Here is a 14571-nt window from a genome sequence, read left to right as displayed (position 1 = left end):
GGCTGACTCCTTGTGGCGGGCTGACTCCTTGTGGCGGGCTGACTCCTTGTGGCGGGCTGACTCCTTGTGGCGGGCTGACTCCTTGTGGCGGGCTGACTCCTTGTGGCGGGCTGACTCCTGTGGCGGGCTGACTCCCTGTGGCGGGCTGACTCCTTGTGGCGGGCTGACTCCTTGTGGCGGGCTGACTCCTTGTGGCGGGCTGACTCCTTGTGACGGGCTGACTCCTTGTGGCGGGCTGACTCCTTGTGGTGGGCTGGGCGCCTGCAGGCTGACTCCTTGTGGCGGGCTGACTCCTTGTGGCGGGCTGACTCCTTGTGGCGGGCTGACTCCTTGTGGCGGGCTGACTCCTTGTGGCGGGCTGACTCCTTGTGGTGGGCTGGGCGCCTGCAGGCTGACTCCTTGTGGCGGGCTGACTCCTTGTGGCGGGCTGACTCCTTGTGGCGGGCTGACTCCTTGTGGCTGGCTGACTCCTTGTGGCGGGCTGACTCCTTGTGGCGGGCTGGGCGTCTGCAGGCTGACTTTGGTCATCAGTTGAACGGTGTTTCCTCTGAAACATTGGTGCAGCTTCCGGGTTAAGCGAGCGGGTGTGAAGAAGTGCAGCTTGGCGACCTTCGCCTCTCGAGCCCGTTGGGGAGTTGCAGCGTATAGTATTCAGAGAATACTACACCCATTCTCCACAATAACATGAATACCTCCGATAGCAGGTCACTCCTACCAGATTTACCAGATGATAAACTATTCAAGACAGACGGAGAATCTGAGCATCCTATAATTCTAACAGGTTGTACGTCCTCCACCCCACTGGAGGGCAACTATTATCACCCACTGGAGGGCAAGAGTTGGCATAAAATGGTACAGAAAACAGAAACTTGTTTTTATTTTTAAATAGATTAAAAAGTTAGGTAGGTTTTTGTAACCTATTTATTAACACCAACATGACACACCTTTGTTTACTATCTTATAGCGGCGTAATGACCTGAATGACAGCATGGATGGAGCCCTCTCTCTCTCTCTCTCTCTCTCTCTCTCTCTCTCTCTCTCTCTCTCTCTCTCTCTCTCTCTCTCTCTCTCTCTCTCTCTCTCTCTCTCTCTCTCTCTCCTCATTCTCCACAATCATCTCCTCCTCTCTCTCTATTCTCTCTCTCTCTCTCTCTCTCTCTCTCTCTCTCTCTCTCTCTCTCTCTCTCTCTCTCTCTCTCTCTCTCTCTCTCTCTCTCTCTCTCTCTCTCTCTCGTCCTGTGACTGAACATTATTTGGGATGTTATCCAATATAGAACACAATTATTACATCAACATTCTTTTCTATTTTTTTTAAACAATTATTTCAACTGGGTTCCTCACACAGGATGTGGTGGACAGAGAACAAGCATTCCACGATTCCAATTTAGAACACAGTCTTCGCGGCCATCTTTTGGGGTTCACTTTCTCTGGTTCAAGTTCAATAACAAACTGGACAGCACTGATTATTTCATCTCTCCATCAGAACTGGGTGCTTTCTTCAAGTGGAATGTAGAACCACGTCCATTGTAATGGTTCTAACCGAGCCTCCCGTTCTTCATCACAAGGTTAATAGTTGTGTTTGTCCACCCTACTAACAAACACCCATTAGTTCTACTGTCAACACTTACTGATAAAGCCTCAACTGGGTTCCCCATTCTTTCCCCCAAACGGAGTAGGGTGAAGTTGCCCCTAGACGTTGGTCAGTTTTGCATCTCCCCCACTAATGGTTAAGGTTAGGATTCAGGCAGGGGAACTTCACCCAGTGTCTCTCCCCTCCCCAGCAGCCTGTGTCCTGCATCAGAATTCTGTCAATCATTTAGGTGGATTCTAGAACCATGTCTATTCCAATGGAGTGTATTGTTCCTCTGTCTGATGACGATCAACGTGTATCATCGTTGTTGTCCAGCCGGCTAACATCACCTGTAGGAATACTAAGCTTATCACGTCTTATGTTCAAAGCCTCGTGGTCATTCACTCCGTCTCCTCTCCAGTATCAGCGTGCGTCCTGTCACTGTGGTGTGTCCGTTGGTGAGCCCGTAGCTTCTGACAGCGGCCGTATCTCTTCCCACAGTAGTCACAGCTGTACGGCCTCTCCCCTGTGTGAACTCTGTGGTGGATCCGGAGGTCTGACGCTCTAGAGAAGCCTCTCCCACAGACCAGACACAGGTGAGGCTTCTCTCCACTGTGAGACTGCTGGTGCTCCCTCAGATGTCCTGATTGGGTGAAACTCTTCCCACACACAGAGCAGGAGTAAGGCTTCTCTCCCGTGTGTGTGAGGAGGTGTCGTCTCATGGCTCCCAGGTGAGCGAACTTCTTGCCACAGTCGGGGCAGGGGTACGGCTTCTCTCCCGTGTGGATTCTCATGTGGATCTGCAGTACCGAGAGCTTGTAGCACTCTCTGCCACACACCGAGCAGCAGTGAGACGTCTTCGTCTTGTGACTCTCCTGGTGTTCAGGATGTTCTGATGTGGCGGGATTCGCTTTGCTGTCTAAGCCACAGTCAGGGCTCTCTCCTGTGTGAATAACAGAGTGGGTTAGGTATTGAGGCGAGCAAGTCGACATTCATTCACAGTCCGTATCCAAAAATGGTACCTTATTCTCTATCAAGTGCATCCACTTTGTCCAGGACCCTGGTCAACAAGTAGTGCACTTCATAGGAGATGGGCTGAACAGAACCCCAGTCAACTAAAGAACAGAGTTCTACCTCCACTTACTATGTTGAACAGAACCCCAGTCAACTAAAGAACAGTCAAGAGTTCTACCTCCACTTACTATGTTGAACAGAACCTCAGTCAACTAAAGAACAGAGTTCTGCCTCCACTTACTATGTTGAACAGAATCCCAGTCAACTAAAGAACAGAGTTCTGCCTCCACTTACTATGTTGAACAGAACCCCAGTCAACTAAAGAACAGAGTTCTGCCTCCACTTACTATGTTGAACAGAATCCCAGTCAACTAAAGAACAGAGTTCTGCCTCCACTTACTATGTTGAACAGAATCCCAGTCAACTAAAGAACAGAGTTCTGCCTCCACTTACTATGTTGAACAGAACCCCAGTCAACTAAAGAACAGAGTTCTGCCTCCACTTACTATGTTGAACAGAACCCCAGTCAACTAAAGAACAGTCAGAGTTCTACCTCCACTTACTATGTTGAACAGAATCCCAGTCAACTAAAGAACAGAGTTCTGCCTCCACTTACTATGTTGAACAGAACCCCAGTCAACTAAAGAACAGAGTTCTGCCTCCACTTACTATGTTGAACAGAACCTCAGTCAACTAAAGAACAGAGTTCTACCTCCACTTACTATGTTGAACAGAACCCCAGTCAACTAAAGAACAGTCAGAGTTTTGCCTCCACTTACTATGTTGAACAGAACCCCAGTCAACTAAAGAACAGTCCGTGTTCTGCCTCCACTTACTATGTTGAACAGAATCCCAGTCAAATTCTTCTCCTTCAGAATTGATAAAACCACCAACTTCATCCTCCTCTTTCACTTCCTCCTTCCCCTCTTCTACAATATGAATGTTCATCCCAGGTGTTTGAGTGATGTCCTCCTCATGTCTTGGATCGGGACCCTGGGACTCTACAGCTTTGGTGCTGGATTGGTGACCAGGATCCTACAATGAATACAGAACATCATCATGAACCATGTCAGAACTCTATTCATAAACACAATACAATAAAGCTTTACATTAAGTTCAATACCTGAAAGCTTTACATTAGGTTCCAGACCTGAAAGCTTTACCTGAAAGCTTTACATTAGGTTCTACAATGAGGTTCAAGACAATGAACATTCATGAAAGCTTTACATTAGGTTCAGACCTGAAAGCTTTACATTATTCCAGACCTGAAAGCTTTACATTAGGTTCAAGACCTGAAAGCTTTACATTAGGTTCAAGACCTGAAAGCTTTACATTAGGTTCAAGACCTGAAAGCTTTACATTAGGTTCAAGACCTGAAAGCTTTACATTAGGTTCAGACCTGAAAGCTTTACATTAGGTTCAAGACCTGAAAGCTTTACATTAGGTTCAGACCTGAAAGCTTTACATTAGGTTCAAGACCTGTTCAAGAAGACCTGAAAGCATCTTTACATGAAAGCTTTACAATACATTTAATTCAAGAAAAGCCATTAGGTTCAAGACCTGAAAGCTTTACATTAGGTTCAAGACCTGAAAGCTTTACATTTTAGGTTCAAGACCTGAAAGCTTTACATTAGGTTCAAGACCTGAAAGCTTTACATTAGGTTCAAGACCTGAAAGCTTTACATTAGGTTCAAGACCTGAAAGCTTTACGGTTCAATAGGTTTACATTAGGTTCAAGACCTGAAAGCTTTACATTAGGTTCAAGACCTGAAAGCTTTACATTAGGTTCAAGACCTGAAAGCTTTACATTAGGTTCAAGACCTGAAAGCTTTACATTAGGTTCATACCTGAAAGCTTTACATTAGGTTCAATACCTGAAAGCTTTACATTAGGTTCAAGACCTGAGACATTAGGTTCCAGACCTGAAAGCTTTACATTAGGTTCAAGACCTGAAAGCTTTACATTAGGTTCAAGACCTGAAAGAAAGACTTTTACATTAGGTTCAAGACCTGAAAGTTTACATTAGGGTTCAAGACCTGAAAGCTTTAATTAGGTTCAAGACCTGAAATCTTTACATTAGGTTCCATGTTGGCCTTTTCCATGTGTGGCCTTTAAAATAAATACATTTAATCTCATAAAATGTTGGTCATTATTGTCTCCCACCTTGTTGGTGTGTGATGTAGGGGACTTCCTCCTTCACTACCAGAGTCATGGACAGGACTTTCACCTATAGAGAGAGGTTGGTATTATGGGTTATAATGATACTACAAGGACTCCTGTAGAGAGAGGTTGGTATTATGGGTTATAATGAGACTACCAGGACTCCTGTAGAGAGAGGTTGGTATTATGGGTTATAATGAGACTACCAGGACTCCTGTATAGATAGGTTGGTATTATGGGTTATAATGAGACTACCAGGACTCCTGTAGAGAGAGGTTGGTATTATGGGTTATAATGAGACTACCAGGACTCCTGTAGAGATAGGTTGGTATTATGGGTTATAATGAGACTACCAGGACTCCTGTAGAGAGAGGTTGGTATTATGGGTTATAATGAGACTACCAGGACTCCTGTAGAGATAGGTTGGTTTATGGGTTATAATGAGACTACCAGGACTCCTGTAGAGAGAGGTTGGTATTATGGGTTATAATGAGACTACCAGGACTCCTGTAGAGAGAGTTGGTATTATGGGTTATAATGAGACTACCAGGACTCCTGGACTTGGTATTATGGGTTATAATGAGACTACCAGGACTCCTGTAGAGAGAGGTTGGTATTATGGGTTATAATGAGACTACCAGGACTCCTGTAGAGATGGGTTGGTATTATGGGTTATAATGAGACTACCAGGACTCCTGTAGAGAGAGGTTGGTATTATGGGTTATAATGAGACTACCAGGACTCCTGTAGAGAGAGGTTGGTATTATGGGTTATAATGAGACTACCAGGACTCCTGTAGAGATAGGTTGGTATTATGGGTTATAATGAGACTACCAGGACTCCTGTAGAGAGAGGTTGGTATTATGGGTTATAATGAGACTACCAGGACTGGTATTATGGGTTATAATGAGACTACCAGGACTCCTGTAGAGAGGTTGGTATTATGGGTTATAATGAGACTACCAGGACTCCTGTAGAGAGGGTTGGTATTATGGGTTATAATGAGACTACCAGGACTCCTGTGAGAGAGGTTGGTATCATGGGTTATAATGAGACTACCAGGACTCCTGTAGAGGGGTTGGTATTATGGGTTATAATGAGACTACCAGGACTCCTGTAGAGAGGGTTGGTATTATGGGTTATAATGAGACTACCAGGACTCCTGTAGGTTGAGATAATGAGAACTACAGCAGGTTGGTAATCTGAGAATTCGCTGGTTAAGAGGTTGGTATTATGGGTGAGACTACCAGGACTTCTGTAGAGAGAGGTTGGTATTATGGGTTATAATGAGACTACCAGGACTCCTGTAGAGAGAGGTTGGTATTATGGGTTATAATGAGACTACCAGGACTCCTGTAGAGAGGTTGGTATTATGGGTTATAATGAGACTACCAGGACTCCTGTAGAGAGGTTGGTATTATGGGTTATAATGAGACTACCAGGACTCCTGTAGAGAGAGGTTGGTATTATGGGTTATAATGAGAATACCAGGACTCCTGTAGAGAGGTTGGTATTATGGGTTATAATGAGAATACCAGGACTCCTGTAGAGAGGGTTGGTATTATGGGTTATAATGAGACTACCAGGACTCCTGTAGAGAGAGGTTGGTATTATGGGTTATAATGAGACTACCAGGACTCCTGTAGAGAGGTTGTTATTATGGGTTATAATGAGAATACCAGGACTCCTGTAGAGAGGTTGTTATTATGGGTTATAATGAGAATACCAGGACTCCTGTAGAACTTGTTATTATGGGTTATAATGAGACTACCAGGACTCCTGTTTGTTATTATGGGTTATAATGAGACTACCAGGACTCCTGTAGAGAGGTTGTTATTATGGGTTATATGAGACTACCAGGACTCCTGTAGAGAGGTTGTTATTATGGGTTATAACCATTTTGTTGCTTCTCGGCTACCTGCTAAACTTTTCATTTTGTTTTACTTTCATTAACCATTTAATTAAAACTTTGCATTTAACAAATTTACCAACGTCTTAGTTTTGTCCTCACAATTTTTTTCCCCATTCAACTTTTCAACCCCGGACGCTTTCTCTGGACGTGATTCTACAGGACCTCCACCAGCCGAAGCTCAGTAGTAACATTAACATGATGCCTTCTAATTGCAGTCGCTGTACTCATAATATACAGGACAACGATCGCCTTATGGTGAGGATAGCTGTGTTGCAAGCCCAGCTTCAGATGCCATCGTGAGGCAGAGGGTAATTTCAGTGTAGGAAAGGATGAAACAGCGTCTGTGCCACCAGTAAGTGCAGATAGGAGTATAAATCCCATCGCACGGTTCCCGCAGCCAGACAACTTTCCCATGGCTTCTGGAAGGAAATGCTGTTGGCATGCTCAACCGGTGACGCTCATTCAACCGGTTTTCCCCATTAAGCAACCGGTCAGAGGCCGAGCCTTCTCTGGTCTCTACTCCTCCTGTTACGGGGTCTGAGACGCCGAACCTTCTCTGGTCTCTCCTCCTGTTACGGGGTCTGAGACGCCGAACCTTCTCTGGTCTCTCCTCCTCCTGTTACGGGGTCTGAGACGCCGAACCTTCTCTGGTCTCTCCTCCTCCTGTTACGGGGTCTGAGACGCCGAACTACAGCAGAGTCTCACATCTCAATCGCTGGTTAAACTGTTTTCTGCCCCTCCCAAAAGATAGAATTTGTAGATAATTGGCCCTAAATTTCGGTGTTCCTCAAGTTTTCGTTTTAGGACCACTATAGTTTTCACAAAATATTTTTACCTCCTGGGGATGTCATTCGAAAACATAATTTTAACTCTCACTGGTTGGTATTTTTGGTTATAATGAGACTACCAGAGCCATGGACAGGACTCTCTCCTATGGAGATAGGTTGGTATTACGGACTCTCCTGTGGAGATAATTAGTGAGTTAAATAATTGGGTGGGTAAATAAGCCAAACAAGTGATCTAGGTCGTGTCCAAAATGGCACCCTATTCCCCACAGGGCTCTGGTCAAAAATAAGTGCACTATAAAAGGAATAGGGTGTCAATTGGAACACACAACCAATACAACTGATTGTGTCACCATTCTGCCTCTACTTACTGAGATCAGGGAAACTCCAGCCAACTTCCTCTCCGTCAGCATTAATGAAACCACCAACCTCCTCTTCCTCCTCTCCTTCGGCATTGATGAAACCACCAACCTCTTCCTCTTCTTCCTCCTCCTTCACTTTCACTGGCAGGCAGAGAGAAAGACAAAGCATATCTTGTTAATTTATGACACAGCTATTGATGTACAGGCATCTTTAGTCTAAATGTAGAATTAATCATAATCAGGTCAGGAAAACTCCTGGGACAGTTTCCCAGACACACAATGGGCCTAGTGCCGGACTAACAAGCATTCTCAATGGGCCTAGTGCCGGACTAACAAGCATTCTCAATGGGCCTAGTGCCGGACTAACAAGCATTCTCAATGGGCCTAGTGCCGGACTAACAAGCATTCTCAATGGGCCTAGTGCCGGACTAACAAGCATTCTCAATGGGCCTAGTGCCGGACTAACAAGCATTCTCAATGGGCCTAGTGCCGGACTAACAAGCATTCTCAATGGGCCTAGTGCCGGACTAACAAGCATTCTCAATGGGCCTAGTGCCGGACTAACAAGCATTCTCAATGGGCCTAGTGCCGGACTAACAAGCATTCTCAATGGGCCTAGTGCCGGACTAACAAGCATTCTCAATGGGCCTAGTGCCGGACTAACAAGCATTCTCAATGGGCCTAGTGCCGGACTAACAAGCATTCTCAATGGGCCTAGTGCCGGACTAACAAGCATTCTCAATGGGCCTAGTGCCGGACTAACAAGCATTCTCAATGGGCCTAGTGCCGGACTAACAAGCATTCTCAATGGAGATTCTCCATTAAAAGCATTCTCAAGTGGGCCTAGTGCCGGACACCCAAGCATTTCAATGCATTGTTTATTACTAATAAATTCTCAACTCACCCTGGATAGTAGCTGCCATCTCCCTGTCAACCACCTCCTGTCTCTGGTGAGTCAGCTTGTGGCCCGGAGATTCTTTGACCTGATTGTCTTGATTAAATGATCTCCCAACTCACCCTGGTACTACATTACATCTCCTAGTCACTTTTACACCACCTCCTGTCCTCTGGTGAGTCAGCTTCTCACCTGATAGGGCCTTTCTCCCGTGTGAACTCTGTGGTGAATCTTCAGATCTTCTGCTCTGATATACTGTTTCAGACAGATCAGACAGTGGTTCTTCTCTCCGGAGTGAGACTGTTGGTGCTCTTTCAGATGTCCTGATTGGGTGAAACTCTTCCCACACACAGAGCAGGAGTAAAGCTTCTCAATGTGTGTGAGGTGGTGTCGTCTCATGGCTCCCAGGTGAGCGAACTTCTTGCCACAGTGGGGCAGGGGTACGGCTTCTCTCCCGTGTGGATTCTCATGTGGATCTGCAGGATGGATAACTTTTGGCAGTGTCTTCCACACACTGGACAGGCGTGAAATGTCTTGGGTTTCTGCTGATTCTCCTGGTGTTGTTTAGCTGCTCCTGGTGGAGGTTGTCTCTCTTCTGTGTGAATGATAAAACTAATGTTATAACTCATTATATTGGTGGAAATACATGAATTCAACACATCTGGATTAGATAGCTGCCATCTCCTGGTCACTTTTTTTCACTGTATCACCACCTCCTGGTTCCATTTTGAGTTTTTTTTGCCCTAGCACTAAAACACCTGATTCAAATCACTTGATGATGAGTTGATGAGTTGAAAGTGTGTGAGTGGTGGGGCAAAAACTCAAATGTGCTTCCTTTGGGTCCCCATATACCAGGATTGAAGAACACAGAGTTAGATGAACGTAAATCATTCAACGATAAGTCATTTTCTATTCTATCCCAAAAATTCCAATTCAAAACATTCCCAAACTATTCCAACTTACTAAAAAGAGAATCCCAGTCAACTTCTAGCAGCTTGGGGCCCTGCAGTGTTCTCTGGTTCCTGTGGTTCCTGACAGGAACTGGTGACTGTGTGGGTTTAGGTCGAGTGGGACACGAGTTAGACAGGCTGGATCTGCCATCACCGTCCACAATAAACGTTTAAATTACATTTTAGTCATTTAACAGACACTCTTATCCAGAGCAATTTACAGGAGCAATTAGGGTTAAGTTTTGCTCGAGGGCACATCAACAGATTCACCAGGTCTGCTCGGGATTCCAAGTGGCTTGAGTGGCGCAGCGGTCTCAGGCTGGACACCCTGAGTGGCGCATAAAACTCGAATCCAGGCTGTATCACAACCAGCTGTGATCGGGAGTACCATTGGGCGGTACATGAATTCCCAGCACATCTGGGTTTGATCAGGTGTAGGCTGTCATTGTAAATAAGAATTTGTTCTTTAACTGACTTGCCTAGTGAAATAGAAATAAAATAAATAAAATTCAAATCAAGTGACTGTCCCAATGCTTGTGACTGCTAGGCGATCTGCCACAGATACAATGATGGAACAGAGGGATGTCTGACGTTAACTACACTGTATCATATTATACTACTACCATGAGTTTTACCCTGAGAATGTATCATATTATACTACTACTACCATGAGTTTTACCCTGACAATGTATCATATTATACTACTACTACCATGAGTTTTACCCTGAATGTATCATATACTACTACTACTACCATGAGTTTTACCCTGAGAATGTATCATATTATACTACTACGGCCATGAGTTTTACCCTGACAATGTATCATATTATACTACTACGGCCATGAGTTTTACCCTGAGAATGTATCATATTATACTACTACGGCCATGAGTTTTACCCTGAGAATGTATCATATTATACCATACTACTACTACCATGAGTTTTACCCTGAGAATGTATCATATTATACTACTACTAGTTTTACCCTGAGAATGTATCATATTATACTACTAGTTTTACCCTGAGAATGTATCATATTATACTACTACGGCCATGAGTTTTACCCTGAGAATGTATCATATTATACTACTACGGCCATTAGTTTTACCCTGAGAATGTATCATATACTACTACGGCCATGAGTTTTACCCTGAGAATGTATCATATTACTACTACTACGGCCATGAGTTTTACCCTGACAATGTATCATATTATACTACTACTACCATGTTTTAGTGTTTACTACTACCATGAGTTTTAATGTATCATATTATACTACTACTACCATGAGTTTTACCCTGAGAATGTATCATATTATACTACTACGGCCATGAGTTTTACCCTGAGAATGTATCATATTATACTACTACTACCATGAGTTTTACCCTGAGAATGTATCATATATACTACTACGGCCATGAGTTTTACCCTGAGAATGTATCATATACTACTACTACCATGAGTTTTACCCTGAGAATGTATCATATTATACTACTACTACCATGAGTTTTACCCTGAGAATGTATCATATTATACTACTACTACCATGAGTTTTACCCTGAGAATGTATCATATTATACTACTACGGCCATGAGTTTTACCCTGAGAATGTATCATATTATACTACTACGGCCATGAGTTTTACCCTGAGAATGTATCATATTATACTACTACGGCCATGAGTTTTACCCTGACAATGTATCATATTATACTACTACGGCCATGAGTTTTACCCTGACAATGTATCATATACTACTACTACGGCCATGAGTTTTACCCTGACAATGTATCATATACTACTACTACGGCCATGAGTTTTACCCTGAGAATGTATCATATTATACTACTACGGCCATGAGTTTTACCCTGAGAATGTATCATATACTACTACTACTACCATGAGTTTTACCCTGACAATGTATCATATTATACTACTACTACTATGAGTTTTACCCTGAGAATGTATCATATTATACTACTACTACCATGAGTTTCCCTGAGAATGTATCATATTATACTACTACGGCCATGAGTTTTACCCTGAGAATGTATCATATTATACTACTACGGCCATGAGTTTTACCCTGACAATGTATCATATTATACTACTACGGCCATGAGTTTTACCCTGACAATGTATCATATTATACTACTACGACCATGAGTTTTACCCTGACAATGTATCATATTATACTACTACGGCCATGAGTTTTACCCTGAGAATGTATCCGTCACAAATAACTATATAGGACAATACTTCAGTCCTATGGACCTTGGTCAAAAGCAGTGCACTATATAGGGAATCGGGTGCCACTTGGAACAGGCCAATACGATCTGATCCGGAAACAAAGCCCAGAGTTTCTGGCCAGGTCACGTGGTCTTTAGTCAGGGATAAATCTGCGGCCGGAAACAAGGCCCAGAGTTTTCCTGGCCAGGTCACGTGGTCTTTAGTCAGGGATAAATCTGCGGCCGGAAACAAGGCCCAGAGTTTTCCTGGCCAGGTCACGTGGTCTTTAGTCAGGGATAAATCTGCGGCCTATATTATGAATCTGACAGACCTCTAAAGATTGCATTTACTACCATTACCTACTGTAGTGGAATATAACGATCATTAGATGGAGCAATAACACAGGGATCGACTGACCGCTTTGCCTTTCATTCCACGATAACTAGCCACTAACATTTGCTATGACAACAAACCAGCTGGCTACCGAGCGAACGTGTGTTACTAGATGGGCGCGTTCTCACCTCATCCATTGTGAATCGACCCAACAGTTCTTCTGTAGACTTTTGTGGTTTGGAGAAACAATACGTCACCTCAGAACGGGGGTCGGGAACAGTTGTCGTGGAAACTATTTGACAGCTAACTTGTTAGCTAAACAAGCTAAATTACCAAAAGTTGTTTTGTGCCTCCTCGCGTCTAGCTCGTTACAGTTACATAATGTTTTTTTATTTATTTTTACATAATGTCTATGCCAATCACAACCGTATCAGAAATGGTATATGGACATATTTTAATCCGTATTTTGAAGTGAAGTAGCTATCCAACTAGCGCCTGCATCCACCTACTTCCGGGATATTCTTCTTCGGTCAGTGAGCAGCTCCTGGCGCTCTACCGCCACGTGTTGGAGGGGAAAGGCAGTAAACAGGAGGGAGAGGGGCAACTAATATAATAATAATAATAATAATAACTGCCTGGTAAACTGCCATAGACCCTAGTGACATTAATTAAAATATAATTGATTCGTTAATTTAGGGAAAGGAGCAGGTTTTAAAGGGGTATTTATTCAATCATGACATTGATTGTGCATAGACGTCAGTGAGTAGTATTGCATGTGTTGGCCACAACGCACCGGGTTCATTATTGGCACCACCAGAACAAATACAAATATGATCAAATGTGAAGGAATTTAACATATTTGAATGATTGAGATGTATACAAAAAGAACAGAATTGCATAATCTCTTCAGTCAGGTTCTCCAAATTTAATGGAATGTTCGTGGTCAGTGGATGGGTTGGTTGTAAAAGCAACTAACGTAAACTCGTACATCGCCTTGGTCCGTACAATTGCCCTTTTTTTTAGCGCCCCCAAAACGTAATACTTCCAGATCAACTGTAATGTGAATGCCATTGTAAAGCACAATGTCTCCCCTTTCCAACTGAATCAATTGCATGACCTAAACGCTGCCTGTTTCTGCATAATTCAAGCAGGCTATGATCCCCGTCGGATCTTTTTTTTAAATGGCGGGTGGGGAAGCGAAACTAATAGTGAGAAGGAGAAATGTGTGGGAAAATTGCTTCTTTTCACTCGAACTTATCACCTTATCGACTCTAAAATGTAAATTAAACACTATAAAGAGTTTATATAATCTTTCATTACATACCTATTTGAAGGTTTGTGTCGAATTTGAATCAGGTTTTTAGGGCGGTGCTAAAGTGATCTTAGAAATAAACAGCGGCTTTGAGAAGGATGACGCAAAAAAATGACTAGGTCTTCCCCCTTACCCCGTCACTGTCCATTTCTTGTTTTTAAAGGATGAGAGAAGTGCTACACCTGGTGGAGAGAGATTGTAAGACAGAAATAGTTGCTTTATGCGTGCTGTACGTTACAACATGACACGTCTAGATGTAACGGAGGGTCCATTTTTTAAACATTTCTCCAATACTATAGAGCCATTACCATGTCGATCAACGCTTGAAAAGAAACCTAGTTCACACCCTCGATTTTGACGTCAACACAGTCCCATTAGTTTTCTTTGTAGCCTCGTTTGAATGTTGCGGTTTTGTAGAATGGGGTGAGTTTACGTTAATAATGAGGGCGCAACTTTTGAGGCAAAAAACAGTCTTATATTGTTGACAATATGTAAACTATATTTTTTATTCTACAAATGTTTTTTGAAAACCAATACATTTGCACAATGAGAACTTGTTCAAATTGCTCAAATACATCGTCGTTGGTTAGCTAGCTAGTTCATTTGAGCCATATTAGCATAGATGAGACATCAGTCAAAACAAGACATGGTATCGAGAACCAGATGGAACTATGGCAGCTCCTTGTCATTGTTGCTTTGCTATATGAGGTTTAGAATCATAACAACACGTGGCCTTCTGCCCCATTGACTTGCGCGCATCCTTTTCATGACTAGTCATGAACATGGTCATCTTCTGAACATTTGAACATCTTGGCCATGTTCTGTTATAATCTCCACCCGGCACAGCCAGAAGAGGACTGGCCACCCCTCATAGCCTGGTTCCTCTCTAGGTTTATAATCTCCACCCGGCACAGCCAGAAGAGGACTGGCCACCCCACATAGCCTGGTTCCTCTCTAGGTTTATAATCTCCACCCAGCACAGCCAGAAGAGGACTGGTCACCTGGTTCCTCTCACCCGGCACAGCCAGAAGAGGACTGGCCACCCTCATAGC

General features: G+C 43.5%; 2 protein-coding genes across 2 annotated transcripts; both read right to left on the bottom strand.

The window, feature by feature from the left end:
- Positions 1 to 1824: 1824 nt before the first annotated feature.
- On the bottom strand, positions 1825 to 8736 carry LOC124027225 (oocyte zinc finger protein XlCOF19-like). Its single transcript, XM_046339690.1, has 4 exons — positions 8708 to 8736; positions 7813 to 7944; positions 3421 to 3619; positions 1825 to 2513 (listed from the first exon to the last, which is right to left on the bottom strand). The coding sequence occupies exons 2-4, from the start codon at positions 7894 to 7896 to the stop codon at positions 1972 to 1974; spliced, it is 825 nt and encodes a 274-aa protein (XP_046195646.1). The 5' UTR covers positions 7897 to 7944; positions 8708 to 8736; the 3' UTR covers positions 1825 to 1971.
- Positions 8737 to 9093: 357 nt separating this feature from the next.
- LOC124027223 (zinc finger protein 48-like) lies at positions 9094 to 12471 on the bottom strand. The gene is made up of 3 exons (XM_046339688.1): positions 12396 to 12471; positions 9662 to 9806; positions 9094 to 9293 (listed from the first exon to the last, which is right to left on the bottom strand). The coding sequence occupies exons 1-3, from the start codon at positions 12402 to 12404 to the stop codon at positions 9094 to 9096; spliced, it is 354 nt and encodes a 117-aa protein (XP_046195644.1). The 5' UTR covers positions 12405 to 12471.
- Between the last annotated feature and the right edge of the window lie 2100 nt (positions 12472 to 14571).

The sequence above is a fragment of the Oncorhynchus gorbuscha genome, unplaced genomic scaffold, assembly GCF_021184085.1.
Source record: "Oncorhynchus gorbuscha isolate QuinsamMale2020 ecotype Even-year unplaced genomic scaffold, OgorEven_v1.0 Un_scaffold_3012, whole genome shotgun sequence".
In the NCBI taxonomy this organism is placed as follows: domain Eukaryota; kingdom Metazoa; phylum Chordata; class Actinopteri; order Salmoniformes; family Salmonidae; genus Oncorhynchus; species Oncorhynchus gorbuscha.
Note: the sequence above shows the minus strand (reverse complement) of the source record. Positions and strands in the feature narration are given on the sequence as shown.

Bases quoted from the DNA above. Each gene is read 5' to 3' on its own strand.
- LOC124027225 (XM_046339690.1), bottom strand. From the start codon at position 7,896: ATGCCGAAGGAGAGGAGGAAGAGGAGGTTGGTGGTTTCATTAATGCTG. The intron at 3,620-7,812 runs GTAAGTAGAGGC...TATTCATTGTAG, and splicing joins CTGGAGTTTCCCTGATCTCA to GATCCTGGTCACCAATCCAG. The intron at 2,514-3,420 runs GTAAGTGGAGGC...TTATTCACACAG, and splicing joins CTGGGATTCTGTTCAACATA to GAGAGAGCCCTGACTGTGGC.
- LOC124027223 (XM_046339688.1), bottom strand. The intron at 9,294-9,661 runs GTAAGTTGGAAT...TCATTCACACAG, and splicing joins TGACTGGGATTCTCTTTTTA to AAGAGAGACAACCTCCACCA.